The 18213-nt window shown below is 38.6% G+C and overlaps 1 protein-coding gene across 3 annotated transcripts; it reads left to right on the forward strand.

Annotated features, from left to right (window-relative positions):
- The first annotated feature begins 1349 nt into the window (after positions 1–1349).
- Positions 1350–18100, forward strand: shc2 (SHC (Src homology 2 domain containing) transforming protein 2). 3 transcript variants are annotated; one of them, XM_052590322.1, is made up of 14 exons: positions 1350–1471; positions 4774–5004; positions 8558–8628; positions 11188–11248; positions 11353–11472; positions 12259–12312; positions 12421–12472; positions 12562–12688; positions 13575–13752; positions 14191–14284; positions 14708–14875; positions 14962–15251; positions 15350–15489; positions 15575–18100. In XM_052590322.1, the coding sequence occupies exons 2-13, from the start codon at positions 4864–4866 to the stop codon at positions 15479–15481; spliced, it is 1488 nt and encodes a 495-aa protein (XP_052446282.1). In that variant the 5' UTR covers positions 1350–1471; positions 4774–4863; the 3' UTR covers positions 15482–15489; positions 15575–18100. The 3 variants fall into 3 exon arrangements, with proteins under 3 accessions (XP_052446282.1, XP_052446280.1, XP_052446281.1); XM_052590320.1 differs by lacking the exon at positions 1350–1471 and adding an exon at positions 2264–3349 and having other exon boundaries at positions 4246–5004; XM_052590321.1 differs by lacking the exon at positions 1350–1471 and adding an exon at positions 2465–3349.
- Positions 18101–18213: the final 113 nt, after the last annotated feature.

The raw sequence follows: 18213 nt of genomic DNA on the forward strand, positions 1-18213 counted from the left end.
TGGATTTAACATAACCCATAATTACACATAATTTTTTTTATCATTAACCAATATATTTTTTGTTTTAAGAAGGCTAATTTCAGCCATCCATCAGTGTAAGTCTGAGGGGAGAGCATTTTACTGAAATAAAATGATGAGTAGATGTGTGACTTCAATTATTTCTGTTAAAGAAGCATGGTTATAAAATGCTTTTTAACAGTGTAACAACCCTGTAATGAGCATCTAAAGCCGCCAAAGCCAATTACTTAACACCATGAGCAAAGATACTGGAAAGTGATGATGTTAGAAGATGTTCACAAGACTTACCAACCGTTTACAAGAGCAAATCAGAACCGCACGTGTGACACACAACTGAAAGTTCATCAAGCTAGAAGAGGAGACCAAAGGTTAAAAGGATGAGTTAAGCAACTCTTGCATGTAAGAAGTCATTAAACAAGATTACAAGCTTCACATTTCGCAAAATCAAAAATTTCCAGTTAGTTTTTTTAAGCTTTGCTCATGGAACTCGTGAGTGGTTGTGACAGGCCAAGTTAGCTTTTGTTCGAAAATACACAAATTGCCACATTTCAGATTGAGTTGTTTGAGCTGGCAGAGGTTTGCTCCATTTTTTCTTCTTCTTTTGTTTGTTGTCATCTCTTTTTTTTTTCAAATGGTATAACATTTAATGTCATGGCTGCATGCTGATTTGACCACAGTGTTCCTGTGACCTTTTTAACAAGCACATATCGTTGCAGTACAAAATCAAGCAGAGCGGGGAAGGCATCAGAAAGCTTCTTTACTGTCTCTGTTGTATCTTTTATCTGTTTATGTGACAATATATGACTTATTTGGTGTGCGTAGTGTTTTATTGTTGTCATGTTGTTTATCCAGTGGGAGTGATTCTTGGTTTCACATTTCAGTTTTTTCTTTTTTCTCCATGTGGAGAAAGTTTTTTTTAAACTTTTTTTTTTAACTTATCAGGCTTGCTAGAACTTTAACTAAAGGTTAACTTCAGTGACTCTTTTGTTAATGAATTGCACATTGTTTCCGTTTCACAAGTAACACGTAATAACTTTTGTTCAAGCAGTGAATTCAAATGAGGAATTAATGCATTTGTGCATGTTTTAAAGCTACACTGAAAATATACTTTTCATACTCGGGCAAAATGGCATGCTAATGAAATTCATGCTACCTTTTAGGAACTCTTAGCAGCACCAACTATTAGCATCATCATTTTCATGTTTGAAAGCGCTTAAATTTATACAGTGTTTAAGCATTTTGCAACTTTGCAAATATTGACATTTGTGTGCGTTAGACCAGAAGACTGGTAACGTGATTGGGCATGTCATTGTAGGAGGTGTGTGTATGTCATGGTGTGTGTGTGTCCTGGTGTGGTTAGAGTGGTTTCTCTCACTCTTTGGGCTCAAACTTCACATCTCTTGGCTCTTATGGGCTTTTACTTTGCAACTTGCAGCAGACAGCACTAGATTTGGTGAGTTACGATCGGCTTTCCTCTTTCTCTATCTATCTATTTCTTTTTCATCTTTAATCTCCACATGTCTATTTTTAACATTAATAGTTATATTGCGATGCATTGCTGTGAATGTTTTATATGAGGATGTGGTATGTGTGAAATGTAGAAAATGTATTTTTATTTTGTGGTATTTTTTTTAGGAAAGCTAATATTCATATAGCGTCTTCCCCCACGTTGACCACATTTGATGTTTAATGTCAAATTATACTACACGGCAGATAATGAACTTGCTGTAAATGTCACCTGTTGGATGCTATTGATCTATTTATGTATGCGACTTTTAAACAGGACCATTTGAGTAGGAATCATTTTTATCAGATTAAAAAGTAGTAGTTTCCACTTTGACACAAAATAATGTAGTAAATGCAGCTTTCCAGTATATTTAACTCAAACAAATGTTATAATAACTATATTTATAATAACTAGAAACCTTTCATTTTATATTTTATATTTCATTTTATATTTTATGTTAATCTATGCAGTTTATGTTAATCTATGCAGAAAAAAAATTAACATTTTGTTAATTAAAAACAATCAATAAAATGTGTTTAGTACCATATTACTGTAGAATTGCACTCATACGTTTACAAACCCCCGCTTTTTTCATGCATTTACCCTATTATGCTAAATTTACAGAGGCATATTTATAAACATTTTTTTTATATATATATAAAATGCAATATAAATATATTCAAAAAAACTTTTTTTGTTGTTGTCGTCAATTTTAGTGCTCTAAATGCTTAAGGCGGCAATGTACGATTTCAGCACATGGAAACTTTTCAGCAAAATGTGTATAAATTAAGTTGTTATTTTCTCTGGTGGAATACATGTAACTGCCTTATGTCAGAAATTCAGAATGATTCTTTACAGTTATAAAGAACAGGTTTTATGATCCTACTTATTTAAAAAGTTATATATATGCATCTTGCAGTTTTAAGATATCACTGTATGCCTTGATGAGCCTCATTTTGAAGATCCCATCTGCATGGTGGATTTTAGAGAAGTGTGATAATTCACATTTAACTGCGTTAATCTACTTAATCTAAGATCTGAGATTAGATTAGATTAGACAGGTGCATCCTATGGTAAATAGTGAAATATAAAGAAAGGGTCAGAGTGCTCCAGAAACTGAACATTTATGGCTCCCGGATGAGAACCAGACCGTAAATAAGTGAAGTAATCTTGTTTTCTCTTTTTCCTGATTCTATTCACTTTTATGTTCTCCTCTGTGGCTTTGTTCATAGCAGAGATATTGATCCAGACCGTGACCCCGCACATACACTCTCACTAATTACAAATGTTCACGGTGACCCCATTCTGGAAGCTAAAATACCCCAGCTAGGCATGCAGTGTATGTAACTAATGGGGAAAAACAACAACAAAATCTCAGCACAACGCCTCTGAGAGGTTACCAAAGAGCTGTTGAATTAGAAAAATGTAATACTTGAAAAAAGGCACTTGTGAGTCATGAAGCAAGCGTGAGTCTTTGTCAACACCACAAAACTGAGGTTTCCACCAAAATAGTCCGTACACATAGGCAACGGTAACGGAATATTGAGTATTTTAGTGCTTCCTGTTTATTCGGCCTTGTGGAGTCTTTGCGTTTACTTTTTGGGCAGTTGCGAAAAAAAGTGACGTCAGAGCAAAAGTAAGAGACTATTTGTCAAACAGGCACAGCGTCTTGCGCAAGTCCTGTAAATGTGACAACTTGGATGTTTTCTTGACTTCGGCAGTGAGAGAGAAACCAGAGAGAGTCTCAGCAATTGTTTTATTATCCATACTGCAGCAATATGAAGAACTCTGTGTGAATGAAGAAGCCAGTAATACTGTTGTGAGGTATTTAAAAAGCTCATTTATTCTATGTTAACTGATGTAAATGATGCGTTGACATCTTGAGTACTCATAAATGTACACTGAGTGTGTATCCAGCTACTGAGATGATATACAGTAGGTCTTTATTTTCTGCTTGAAGTAATCATTGAAGTCTATAAATCGTAAAGAAAACTATCCATTGGCAAAGTCCCAAGTTTATATCCTGGTCTGTAACATGAAAGGCAACAAATAACTAAAGCTATAAGCTCATTTCATGTTTTTAAAAAAGAGAGTTAATTAATTTTCATGAACTCTCAGATTCTTCTTTCTTCTGGGGAAGGCAAAAGAAGATATTTTGAAGAATGTTAAGGTACAACGTTGGCTTTAGTTATTTATTGTAATGTTAATGAACAAATGTACTTGTCGGGATGCTAAAAATAATGCTAAATGTGTTAATAGCACCACACTGTCATCTTGCTGGCATGGGAGAAAGTATTGCAGCATTCTAAACATAACATGCACTGCCTTTAGCTATCAAAGCTAGCCGTAGGACTGAATGGCATTGTATGTATCAGATTGTGTGTAGGTTAATAAGTGCAAGATGCTGTGAGGAGGTACTCAGGGCAGATGTGCATTAGCTAATGTTGCCTGAACGCAGCTGGGTTGGGCAGGGCTAATAGACGGACCATAACACTATGACATCATCAAGAGAGTGGGGGAAGCTGGGCTGAGAGAGAGAGAGAGAGAGAGAGAGAGAGGGAATGAAGAAGAGAGGGAGGGATTAAGCAAGCCACAGTAAGGGACAGAGCAACTGTCAGAAAGCAGAGAGAGGCAGAGAGGACGGAGGGCTAGACTCACAACCTTGTGGATTTCTCCTTTGCTTCCACTGCATCTTTCCTTGTACCTTTCCCTTTCCCTAGCCATCCCCTCCTTCCCCTCCCTCTTCCCCCCCACTGTCCTCTCCACTCTGGACCGCTCCTCCGGGCATGCTACTTAAGCCAAAGTATGGCCGCTTCCGGAACGACTCTGTGACCTCCTCCGACGACCTGATGCAGAGCCTAACCATGAGCAGGAAGGTGGTGGCCACGCCGTTGGCCTCCTCATCCACACCTGGCTTGGAGCTGCCGCCCCTGGAGATCGCTGCCCTTCCCCTGCCTTCAGCCCAGGTGCTGGCCGACTCACCCGGGCTGGACGGCGAGCAGGACAGCACCACCACCTTCTGCATGCTCATTCCTAAGATGCCCCAGTGGAAGTTCTCCAATTCGTTGCTCAGCCGTAGCCCGTCCAATAGCAGCTCCAGCTCTAATTCCAGCAAGGATTCCGGCAGGGCGCCTCCGACCGATAGTTCCCCTGCTGGGGGGGCGACTGCTGCCAGTGGTCCTGTGGCTAGTCTTGCAGCTGTGTTCAACTCCTGTGACCCTGTTTGTGTGGGCCCATGTTCCCTACAGGCCGCCAGGAGACAGAGGGCCAGTCCGAGAGAGTCCAGCGCAGGGGCCGTCGAGGGGAGTCCAGGGGGCTCTGGGAACTTCAGGACCGGGATGAACCGGAGGACCAGGGTAGAGGGAATGTGGCTGGGAGATAACTTCACCCAGAAGGGCAGCTTCGTCAACAAGCCCTCACAGGGGTGGTTGCACCCAGACAAAAAGATCAGCAGCACGGGAGCTTCGTACATCGTTAGGGTGAGTCCCCTGCTTATCATCTTGAAATCTCACCATGTTTTCCGCCTAGTGTTGTTTTGCAGGTCTGCAGCGGTGTCAATAGGCAACTCTGTCATGTTATCGACAGTCATTCATTTAAATTCACTGCACCATCTTATGCAGCTCTGAAGAAACCGAGAACAATACGACTCCCCTACACTCAGCTTACAAACAACTGCAACATCTTGTCCTCTCAAGCTGAGTTCAGGCAAAACTGCTTAGGATATGAGAACAGTGGTGCTCTATTCAGTGTATTGGTTACGTCAGGGTGCAGTAGCTTCAGGAGAAAAGGATATACAATTTAATCCAGATATATTGCTTTGTGTGGTACAGCGGCTTCATCAGAGCAGGAGGCAGGGGTGTGTAAACAAACAGATGTAAACAACTAAACAAGAATTGAAGGTAGGCAGAGGCGGTTCTCATTATTTACGACTGAAAATGAGTGATGACTGCTAATAAAATTTATACTCGATCCCAAGATGGACATTTGTGCAATTCCTTAATTTTCCCTTTTGGGGTCAATACAGATTCTTATTTGCATGTGTTTTCTCTTAGAAATAATAACGAAATTTCAATTAAAGTTTGCGTAGTACGCTTGTGTAAAGACAGAATGTTTAATGCGACCATTTCAAGCTGCTGTTGAGTATAAAAACATTGAAAACGTATTCCTAATATATTTGATTCTTTGTTTAATTTTTCTGAAGTAGAAAAGTCTGTAATAAAATTGTGAAAAAATGCTAATCAAAGACAGCTACTCTTGCAGCTTGGTAGATAGTTGTGGATATAAGCCAATATCTTCAACTCTTGGCTGCATCTCGGCGAATCAAGGGTTACAAATGTTAGCAGACTATTTGACGTCAATAACAGCGATCCCCTTTCAACCCACTTTCTCACCCCTCCTCCCCTGCACCCTCGTCTACCCCACCGTGTGTTGTAACCACACGGCCCTCTCTCCAGCAGCCCGGACTGGGCCTGCGCACGCTCCTTAATTGCATTACACAGGCACCATTCATTCGTTTATTCAATTACATTTAATCACAGTCATTTGTATCACATGTGTTGCAGAGGAAACAGGCATGGGGGGGGGATGTTAGCCAAATAACACTGGCATGATGGTACACCTCAAATAAAAGGATTTTAGATCAGGCCTACATTTTCTTCTATTGTTCGACCTACTGTGGTGAATGCTAGCGGCTTGATACGTAAAAGCATTTTAAAGTGTTGTTTTCAAATCCCAATCTGAATTTACATTTGTGAATAAGTAGTATTTGACTAAATCAGATGATTCCCACAAACATTATGAGAAAGAACAGAAGACTACAAGAAGCAGCCCCTATACATGAACCATAAACCACCCTGGGCATTTCCTCCAGCAAAAACGTTTCCTGTCTTAGGTGTGTGTGTGTGTGTGTGTGTGTGCGTGTGTGTGCGTGTGTGTGCGTGTGTGTGTGTGTGTGTGTGTGTGTGTGTGTGTGTGTGTATATATATATATATGAAAAGACAAGTGAGAAACATAATTCAGTGTACAGTAGCTGTGCATGTGCAAGTGCATGGTGGTGTTTTTTGTTGTGAGGAGAGCGTTAATTTATCATGCAGCATAAGAGCCACAATGAGGTCTTTGAGAAGAAGAGGAAGCAGAAGGGTTTCTGTAAAACTAAAAGGAAGAAGTCTAATCAAACTGATTGAACACTTCCCGCTGCCGACTAATCTAGTTAAGAAGTCTGCAATTGCTTGCTTTGGAAAGAAATGGTCTGGTGTCAAGATATAAGCTGTAAAAAAACACCCTCAACTGACTAAAGCTTAAAGGTACAGTACATCCAAAAATGATTTTTTTTTCACCTTTCAAACAGGTATAATATTCTTTCGTCTGTAGAACACAAAAGAAGACATTTTGGACATATCTCAGTGTTTTATTTATTTATTTATGCGTTTGTTTGTTTTTTGACCCCATTGACTTTCATTAAAAAGCAGTTCTTGAAAATATATTTGTGTTCCAGAGTGGAAATAAGAGAGGTTTTCGGTTTTGAACATATGGACCGAAAATAAGGGAATTTTTATTTTTGGGTGTACTGTCCCTTTAAGAGAAAAGGAGTGTGCGCAGAAGATGTGAATGTAGTGTTACAGGGACTGATTTATATTCATAAAAGAACTGTTTCAAGGTCATAATCGGTTCTCGGGACTCCCCCGAAGCGCTCTTGTACAGTATATGTTGAGGAAGAAAACACAGAGCTGATTTCAGGAACTAAAGCATTAAGAGCTAGTGTCTTAACGTTATACAGTAGTTCACGCAGCAGTTCATTTACTCACCGTCATGTCATTCCAAACCTGCATGACTTTCTCTCTTCTATGAAACACAACGGTCCATACACTGGAAGTCAATGGGTTCCAGTGTTGTTCAAAAAAGTCATTTTTTTTGTGTTCCACAGAAGAAAGAATCTCATACAGGTTTGGAGCGTCATGAGGGTGAGTAAATGGTTTCCTAAATTGTCTCTTCAAAGGGTTAGTTCCCTTTAAGTTGGTGATTTACTCCTAACTATAAATAACTAGTGTAACCACTTTGACTCAAGCATAGGCCACGTGATCTGTGCTTTGGGTTGAGGTGGGTGTAGGCCTTCAAAATCTGTTACCAAGCCTAAAACAACAAAAATGATCTGGGATTAGCCTCTGTGAGCATCCGTAACCACAAACGCCGTTATTCAGACATATGTCGCATTGTCTGTGGGGGTGGGCACTTTGCAAGATGTTCCTGCGACCCTTTTGAAGGCATTGGTGACTAACTGCCGAATTGATGTTCCCCTGCACCTTCACCACTTTCCACGTCCCAGAAGGCCCAGACTGCAGTGATACCTCTTTCCCGGTCCACCCCCAGCAGCCACGATGCGGTTATTGCCGTCAATCTCCTCACACTTCGCAGTAATTACCTTCCCCAGCACAGCTATTATGCAGATCTGCTGAGAACAAGCCGTCTTGCTGAAATTATAGGTTTAGTATTTATCTGTAATTATGTGCCTGTATATCTGTGAGATAATAATTTCATAGTGTAAAACAGCTTCAGGAGGTTTTTGAGAGAGGGCTCAAACTAGACTGTCAGTGGAAATGTTCTTTGATCTCTTTCTGTACAACGAAAGTGTTATGATTGATTAGTAGCCTAATAACTTGCAGTGATATTTCAGTTAATACATTTGAGAATGTTTCGAATAAAAAGGAAAAAATAAATAAATCATAAATGCTGTTGTGGCTGCTGTGTGTCACATGACAACCCCCATCCCACCCCACCAACTCGTGCCCCCTCAAATATAATGAGCGAATGACGCCCCTGGCTTAAACCATCCTTGTGTTTGTGAGCGAAAGAGAAACAATTGTTGCTTTTGTTTTCAGCGACTAAATCATGGACTTTGGCTCTTGCCAACAGGAATTAGATACATATTTCCATGAAGCAATGATGACCTTTGGGAAATTAAAAGTAATTATGTACGTATAATGAAAGTAATGTGTGTCATTTTGTGTTCTCCTTTTCTTTTTTTTCTTTTTGCAGTACATGGGCTGCATTGAGGTTCTGAAATCAATGAGATCTTTGGACTTCAACACTAGGACACAGGTCACAAGGTAAAGTGTTTTTTAAACCTTTTTTTTTAGTTTTTTTTTTTTTAGATTTAGATTTTATTACACACTTCCCCTGTTTTTGTTTTGTTCAGTTTACATTTTTTGCTTTGATGGACTGAATCAATTTCCTTGAATTTTGTTTTATTTTTTATTTTATTATTATCATTATTATTTCATTTTCAGATAATACTCTATGATTTTTTTGCTCTGTTTTATTTATTTATTTATTTTTATTTTCTTTTTGTTTATATTAGAATTTTCTAACTTTTTATTTTAGAACTTTCTAAATTATAAGTCATAATTTAATAACATTTTTATATTTTTTATTTAGATTTTATAACACATTAACCTGTTTTTGCTGTTGCTTTGCTGAGCTGAATCAATTTCCCAAATATTTATTTTATTTTAATTAAAATAATTGTATTAATTATTTAATTATTTTCATTATTATTTCAGTTTATACCATCTATAACGATGTTTTATGTTGCTCTGTTTATTTTTGTAGTTTTAGTATTTTGTTTTTGTTTTTTACCTTAACATTTTCTAAGTTGTATATCTCACAATTTTATTTTATTTGCTTTTGTTTTATTATTTTATTTTATGTGTTTTGTTTATTTTAGCACTTTTATTTGTTTTTAATCACAAATATCTTTTTGTTTTGTTTTGTTTTGTTTTGTTTTGGAGGATGATTTGGTATGTTTTCTGTTTATGAAATGACGGATGATGGAATGAGAGTTAATTGTGACATTATGCTGTTTTTATCCGAGTGATATGCTTTCCACAGAAAAAATAGATTATCACTTTGCAGCTTTTTTTGGCACCAAATCGTGTTTGCATATATGTACTTCTACATTCATATGTCAGCTTGCTAGTATTAGTTCTTATGTGTATATTTATTTATATGTGTAGAAGCATGTGCATTCTTGTAGGGGCGGTGGGGCGGAGCTCCAGATTCCTGAGTCCCTCTCCCTGCCCTTGCTCATCGATCAGCAGTAACCCGAACCCTGTGGCCCACGATGGGCTTAAAGTGCAGATAGCACAGGCGAGATGGAGACGGAGTGATACAGCCATGTATTATTAACGACTCTCACTAATGACTGAGGAGGCCTATTGGGGCCTCAGATGATGCAGATTGCACGGGGTGGAGTTAGAGTTGATAAACACAGAGGACTGGAGAAGAGTGATTGTTTTGAGTTGAGAGCGGCAGTCTGTTATGACATTATAATGGCTGTAATGGGAATGCTTGGAACAGGCTGCATATTTAGCTTGAATCTATTTTGCAGCAGAAACGCAAGGCTTGTAAATCAGCTGATTTGCCGCACTCCGGGGAAAGAGGGGGTGTGGGTGTGCTCTCTCATTTGTCATCGTCATGTAGTGTGGCCAATGAACAATTTTTAATAAGATCCAAAAGGCAAAACATACACAGACGCATAAACTTGCAACTGAAACACCCAAATTCAAATGATCCCAGTAACATCATAAAGAGCACAGCATTTATTGGAAACATTCCCTGGAAAGTCCTTTGCTGGGACAGTTGGCACTTTTTAAATATTAATGGGTTATTTGATAGCACACTGGTGTTTCGAAGTCACTCAGTCTACTGTTGACCTCATAACCCTTGTGCCCCTGTGCCAAACGCTCTTCTGCCATCGATATGGTTTCATAAATGTCACTTTTAGTTTTTATTGGTTGTGTTAAGGCATCCATCAGAAATGTCTAGGTTTAGGGTTTTTCAACGATTTCAACAATCATAGATGTTTCCATTTTTGATTCGATTAGTGATTAGTTTTTTTGGCTCAGATTTTATTTGATTATGTTTTGTTTATGAATTTTGTTCTGCTTTGCTTTGATTTGTTTTATTTTGCTTTGCTTTGGTTTTGTTATGGCACCACAGTATTTATTTTTTTATGTATGTATGTTTTGTCTTTGGGTTTTTGTTTTCATTGTGTTTCTTTTGATTATTTGATTTGTTTTCTTTTGCTTTGATTTGGTTTTATTTATTCTGAGATTTTTTTGTTTTGTTTATGAGTATTTATTTCTTTATTTATGTGTGTATGTTTTGTTCTTTGTCCTGTTTTTGCTTTCTTTGGTTTTGGCTTGCTTCTTACATTGTTTTTATTTGTTTTATTTTATTTTACTTTGATTTGGTTTTCTTTTGATTTGCTTTGATTTGGTTTGTTTGCTTTGTTTTGTTTCTGACACAGTATTTATTGATGTATGTATGTATGTTTTGTCCTTTGGTTAGTTTTCTGCTTTTGTTTAATTTTGTTCCCTTTTGCTTTACGTTTTTGAAATTGTGTCCTATGATTTTATAGTTTTGCTTAGCCCTGTTTATTATTTTATCCATTGACAATATACAGATGGTCCCCTGTTTGTTGACCTGGTTTGAATAAGCATTATGCTTCGGCTCAGACTCATTCCTCATTTATTTTCACACTGTAGTTGCACTGAAACACATGGGAAATGTTATGGGTTTTCCAGATATGTGAGATTGTGAGATCTGGCAATATTTCTCTTAAAATCTTTTTTTTTTTTTAAATGTGTGTGTGTGTGTGTGCACAGGGAGGCCATCAACAGGTTGTGTGAAACTGTACCTGGAGGAAAAGCTGCCTGGAAGAAGAAAGTAAGAGAGAAAACTGTAGTTTTGGCCTTGGCATTTTTTATTATTAAGCATAAATCTAAGAAAATGTAGTGACATCCAAATGTTTGTCTTGCTGCCCATTTTAGACCACCAATAAAACCCTCCAGTCTGTTATGGGGAAGAGTAACCTACGTTTTGCTGGAATGACCATCGGTGTCAACATCTCTATTGATGGCTTGAGTCTCCTCGTCCCCACCACACGACAGGTCGGCATCCTCTCATCCTCGATGTCCCTTCAAATCCTATCAGAACAAACAACTTTTCTCACTTGTTTAGCTTTGGAAAGTTTGATTCATTCACTGTAGTAAATAGTTCAATGTTTTGACTTAACTGCTTAAAGGGTTAGATCTCCCAAAAATGAATATTCTGTCATTAATTACTCACCCTCGTGTCGTTCAAAACACATAGGACCTTCGTTCATCTTCAGAACACAAAGAAATATATTTTTGATGAAATTCAAGAGCTTTTTTCGTGAATAGCGGCCAAGACTAACTTGGAAGAGAAAAAAATAACTGAATAAAGTGACTATTTTTGTTTTCTTTGTGCACAAAAATATTCTTGTAGCTTCATAAATTTAAAGTTTAACCACTGATGTCACATGGACTATTTTGACAACCTCCTTACTACTTTTCTGTATCATAAAACATTTCAGTTGCCTTGTTTTCTATGGGAGGGTCAGAAAGCTCTCAGATTTCATCAATAATAACTTAATTTGTGTTTCGAGGGGGTTTGGGGTTTGGAACGACAAGAGGGTGAGTAATTCATGGCAGAATTTAAATATTTGGGTGAACTATCCCTTTAAATGAGGGTGTTTCTAATTTTCCAAGTCATATGTTTGTAGGAAGTCTAATTAAGAAGTAAATAGTTTGTAGTAAATAGTTATTTGTTTAAAAACTAGCTTCAAAACTCTTTTAGTTCCCTGACCGATATTTATTTGTGCTGAATATTGATTTGAAGACATCACATCATTTCCCTCTCATCTCTTCATGTAGGTGATTGCCCATCACCCCATGCAGTCCATATCTTTCGCCTCTGGTGGAGACTCGGTGAGACCTCTTCTGCACATTTAATGCCTCTTCTTTCCACTCTTACCATCTCTCTCTCCACTAACAAATACCACCTGATTCTTTCTCTGATTTCATCTTGTGCTGCAGGATACACCTGATTATGTCGCTTATGTGGCCAAAGACCCTGTCAATCAAAGAGGTATTCTTTTTCACTTTGATTTTCTGTTTTACTTGTTTGTCACATGCTATTTTGGCTATTTCTGACACATCTTTTTCTCGTCCCTCTAGCATGTCACATACTGGAGTGCGGTGACGGTCTCGCTCAGAATGTGATCAGTACCATCGGCCAGGCTTTCGAACTGCAGTTCAAACAGTACCTACACAGCCCGCCCAAAGCAATTCCCACCATGGATAGGTGAGATTCACATAATTTAGCATAAACCATATTGTCTGTTTGGGCTTTTGAATGCATCACAACATGAAAATGACGGTCATTTGTTTCAACTGCAGTTAATACAGAGCTTCAGTGCTGAGCAGTTTTCGCAAGGTTGAAACAGGATACACACGGCTTGTGTTTCACATAGCCATCCTGTTTTGATTCAAGGCCGTTATTCAAAGCTAAATTCATTTAAGGGGCTCTCAGAAACCACACGACTGCTCAGTGTCACATCATTAATGGATCATTTCTTTTATTTCGTTCCGTTTCAAATCATCAGTGTAACATGTGCTTTCTTGACTTTAATATAAACAGTCTTCGAAAACATAGTGGGCTGCCTTGTAGTCTACTTCCCTGTACTGGCAGCATCCTAACCAAAACAGAAGTGATGTGACTTATGTGAACCGCTATACTAAGGCAACAGCTGTGTGTGTGCTGTTAGCATGTTGCTAAGCTAACAATATCAAACTCTAAAGCTGCAAAAGAGGTCCATTTCCAATTGTCAATGGTGTAGAACGATGTTTAAAGCACATCTCACACAAAAGCCACTTTTCTTTTGTTGTTGTTGTTTAATTTGGTGAGTTTGCATGACCGAATTGAACCTTTAGGGGAAATTGTTCACCCTCACATAAAATTCCCAATTGCTATTAAGATGACTGGATTTTGCTCACTCAGAACAACTGTAGATTTGAAACCCAGCTTTATAATAATTCAACATAAAGCACACACAAATATTAGGTAAAATCATTAAGTACACACTACTGAATAAACTCTTAAAAAATAAAAAAGATTTATATATTTATATTAAATCTACATTTACTTTCACTGATCTCTAAGAGGCTAAATAGCTTTATTTGATGGTTAGGACCATACGAACAGAAGAGTCAGCGTGGGGTGATGACGAGGAAACTTCCGAGCACGATTACTACAACAGCATCCCAGGAAAGGAGCCTCCTGTGGGGGGAGTGGTGGACTCTAGGCTCAGGCCTCCTGCCGGCCTACTGGGACACGTCCATACGCAACCACAGAGCAAAACCGCTCAGGTAAACTTCATTAGAGATGTGTGTGGATTTTTATTGCTGTCTTTTATGAAGTTTGTGGTTTGCGGAGACAATTCGCTAAGGTTGGTCTTAATAAAGAAACAACCATTTCTGTGAGCGGTGTTAGTTAGCATAACGCTAATGGCTTCAGGCAAATAGCTGTTTATGTATACAGCACATTCTGTAATAAAATCTGAAAGCTCATATGCCATTTGTAAGAAATTAGCAATTCTTCAGTTGTCAATGCCTATTCATAAAATTACTTAACCTTTTGAAACCTTTGACCTCTTTAACCTGACCTGTCAAACCATCTGTCATTATTTGGTTTAAGTACCTTCTGCACTGCAAAAAAAAATCAATATCTATCTATGTATCTATCTACTCATGCCTGGATCAAAGCCAGTTCTGGAAACTGATCTCAGACCTGTGCTTATTTTTCAGACGGGGTCACCAGCCAGAAGAGATGCAGACAGCCTCTCTGCCGCCCAGTTATGCTATGAAGTGCACTGGGACACGGAGAACAACAGCAGCTCAAGTGAGACGCCTGGTGGTTATTTAGCAGCCCAACGTTCCTCTTGTGACATTTTACAACTTTGAAGAGATTTCTGAGCCTTTTACTGGCTTTGATATTCCAAACGTCCCCTTCTAATTGCTTAGTTATTTACACTCTTTAAATAAAGCTTGGGGTTTTTGCAACAATGCCATAGTGGAGAACAGGGGTCTTCAAACCTGTTCCTGAAGTGCCTTAGAAGAACCATTTAGATTCCACAAAGAACCTTTCAGTGAAAACCCTTAAAAAGGATGTGTATTCTAAAGAACTTTTTCAGAACCTTTTTTTATCCGAAAGGTTCTATGGGTGTTAAAAGTTCTACATGGAACCATCAATGCCAATTAAAAACGTTTATTTCTAAGTGTCTACTGTAGTAACCGGTTTATTTTCCTTTCACCATTTCTGTAGCTTTGACTTCCGATGGTTACCTCCGAGCAGACGGTCATCCTATAGGTAGCCGCGATTACGAGGAGCATCTGTATGTAAACACCCAGAATCTGGACAACATGGAGGCCTCAGTGGATGCCCGAGGAGGACGCAGATCCGATAGTCCAAAGAAAGACATTTTTGATATGAGTGAGTCCATTACAGATGACTGTCTAATGATTATATAGGTTTGATGAATACGTTAACTACCATTCGTACCGTTTCCAACCCAACAGGGCCATTTGAGGACGCCCTGCGTCTGCACGAGGCTGGAGGAGTTTGTATATTGGAGGACAAGTGGCCTAGTCCTCCGCGGCGCCGGGCCCCCGTCGCCCCCACGGAGGACCAACTGCGGCGGGAGATGTGGTACCATGGCCGCATGAGCCGCAGGGACGCAGAGAATCTGCTGGGCCGAGATGGAGATTTCCTGGTGCGGGACAGCGCCACTAACCCGGGCCAGTATGTGCTGACTGGGATGCAGTGTGGGCTTCCCAAACATCTGCTGTTGGTGGATCCTGAAGGAGTGGTGAGTGGTGCTTCAAGCTCAGTTTTTATATTGTAGATTTTGATAAGGATCCATATTTTCCTTATATGGCCTTCATTTCTTAATTCATTTTTGATTAGGTTCGGACTAAAGACATGCTTTTTGAGAGCATCAGCCACCTGATCAACTACCACCTGACTAACAAGCTGCCGATTGTTGCAGCAGAGAGCGAGTTACACCTCCAGCAGGTGGTCTGCAGAAAGCCCATATAGAGTACATGGTAAGAGGTTTGCTGCATTTGTCTACAGATTATCAAAGCTGTTTGATTGGGGAATTCATAGCTTATGTATTGTGTTTTTTTTTAGGGTGCAAAGCTGTCCCCTGTGCTGCCAATCTAGAGGCCCCACACTATTGCCTTAAACAGACTCTGAGCTTCCACTGGGACTTGTGGGATATCGCTGTTCCTTAGGGACTGACCCCAAACAGCTTTCAGCATGTCTTGCTCAATCCACCCCTTCTTCAACAGAGGAGAACCCAATTGAGAGTTTTGCATTGGGAAATGAAGTGCTTGTGAACACTTTTCCCCAGGGGACTGTTCTTGGCATTGCCTGTCAGAAATGTGAACTTACTGTATGTGAAACACATGAGACTGATTCCCTTCCTTTACATCCATATGAGCGCTCGTCGTCAGTGAGCTGTTGTTTCTAAATGTGATGTATTCAGTAACCGTGGCTCTGATCTTCTCTGATGGTCACCTCTGAGACTCTGAACTTCATTGTGTTGTGCTTCCCAGCGGTTTGCTCTCAGGATGCAGTATTCGTTAAGGTCGTTGTATAAAGCTCATAAGCTCAAATGCAGTCGTATCAAATGCACATGTTTAATTTATGAACTCAGGACCAAACGTTTGGGTCATGCTCATGTGATATTGCCCTTTAGTGATTCAGACATCCATTATACTTCACAAATATTCAATTTCTTTTTGTGTTTAGTCACAAACAAATACAAACAATGTGTACAGTTTTGTTTAAAGGTGCATTCAGTGGTTTTTTCGTGCTCATTAAAAAAAACGTGATCACATAAACAAAACATAAGTGTAAATTTGCGGGCAAAGAAGGTTTGCAAAATTTGGGAAATGTTTCACCTAAAAGTGCGAGACATTTACAAAAAATCTGCCAATTTTAGTGGAATGGTGTGTGCATACCAAAAGCGACTCAAATATTTGCATCGTGTTACTCCCTCTAGATTACACACAGTATGTTTTACGTGTCATTAATGCGAATAAAATCATTGCAAAATGCTCTCTCTGATACAACTGGATGTGTCAGACTGGATTATCAATCGCTGATTGACTTGCACGACAACGCAAATTTACCTTTCCAGTTGAAATTTTCAACTTGCACGGAAGACTCTATTGAGGCATATATTGCACGGTTCATAGAAATCGCACCGCCCGAGAGAATCTGCTTCTATTGTTGTCTTTGCATTGACTTTGTATGTAATCTACTCATGCGAATAATACTTTTGGTGTGCACACACCATTACTTGAAAATTTCCCACTTGAGTTGAAAATGTAAATATTTCAAATTAAGCAGAAATCACGATTGAGACAAATCGTGTTCACCGCGATTGCTTCGCTCATTTCACATCATTCGTAAATTTGCAAATCTGCATATATTCGCTATTGACAATAGTAAATTTTCCTCCAAAAATGTTGATGCTAATTGCTAATGCATCCCTTGCTAACTTTATTATTGGACCCCAAAAAAGCTAATTCTCACAATCCTGTAGATACGCTAGTAGCGAAGTGTGGTCTGGTGATGTGAAAAGCAAAATAAGACAATGAAACTTAATGTGCTTCACCAGTGAAGATAACAGGAGAATCTGTCCATGTACAACTGAAACAAATACAAAAAAACACAGCAAACATCGGTATACACAAGTAGAAAGATTTGATGATGCGAAAAAGCGTTTAACACCATGTGGCTTTGGTACTAAAAAGTACACAAAAAACAGCAATGCTAACGCTTGCTAGCTACTGAATGCACCTTTTAAAATCCTCACATGTATTATTTTGCTGTTTATCTCGACACAAAACTCAAACACAAACATATATATATATATATATATATATATATATATATACACACACATATACACACACACACACACATTATGATAGATAGTTCGTAATGTCAAACCATCTTATTTCAACCTAAAAGCTGCTTTCCGGAGAAATGTTATCAACTGAAACCTGCCTCTATAAATGTAAAAATATTCTACTTGTATAAAAAGAAGAGTCTGGCTCAGTACGGTGTATAAAGAACCACATTTTTGTGTCTCATCCCACTATCCAAAAATGATATTCCAGTGCCTTAAAAGTGTTTATTTTTACTTTAAAAATCCTTTCACTTACTTGGGGTTTATACATCCTTTCTGCATCCTTGTTTGTGTTATTAACATCTTGTATGCCAGCAGCTACATTTGGTATAGCATAGCACACTACTCTATCAGAATATGGCAGAAATAGAAAGAATAGCCAGGGTCTAGTTAGCATATTTCAATTAGAGTCAGATAATAGATGCTGTAGATACATCATTTGGGTCCAAAAAGCATCTTTATCCACTGACAAGCATTTAAAAGTATCCATGAGTTTTTGTAAACAACATATAAATCACAGATGTTTCAAAACGCATACTTACAAGGCTCATGCTCCAGTCTAGCAACTGACATTGAGATAAATGTGTATGCTAGCAGCTAACTGTCTCCAGGTATTCTAGACCTCATTGCCACCACGAAAACAACTTTACTTTCTCAGGATGTTGCTTCTCCATGCTCTGTTACTCTGGTCTAAAAGCATTCTCAATAAAACTGAACAGGAAGGGAAAAGTTAATGTTTGGTTTATTTTTTAAAGAAACAGTACTCCCAAAAGGCAAATGTTGCCATCACTGTCCATACGACTTGCAATGTTGGTCACGAGTCATATGGATTATTTTATGATGTTTT

This window comes from Carassius gibelio, chromosome B22 (genome assembly GCF_023724105.1).
Source record: "Carassius gibelio isolate Cgi1373 ecotype wild population from Czech Republic chromosome B22, carGib1.2-hapl.c, whole genome shotgun sequence".
Taxonomy (NCBI): domain Eukaryota; kingdom Metazoa; phylum Chordata; class Actinopteri; order Cypriniformes; family Cyprinidae; genus Carassius; species Carassius gibelio.

What these genes read in the sequence shown, in the direction of transcription:
- shc2 (XM_052590320.1), top strand. Translation starts at nt 4,312, where the DNA reads ATGCTACTTAAGCCAAAGTATGGCCGCTTCCGGAACGACTCTGTGACC. An exon ending in GGAGAACAACAGCAGCTCAA is followed by an intron (nt 14,285 to 14,707) that starts GTGAGACGCCTG and finishes CCATTTCTGTAG; the next exon opens with CTTTGACTTCCGATGGTTAC. An exon ending in GAAAGACATTTTTGATATGA is followed by an intron (nt 14,876 to 14,961) that starts GTGAGTCCATTA and finishes CCAACCCAACAG; the next exon opens with GGCCATTTGAGGACGCCCTG.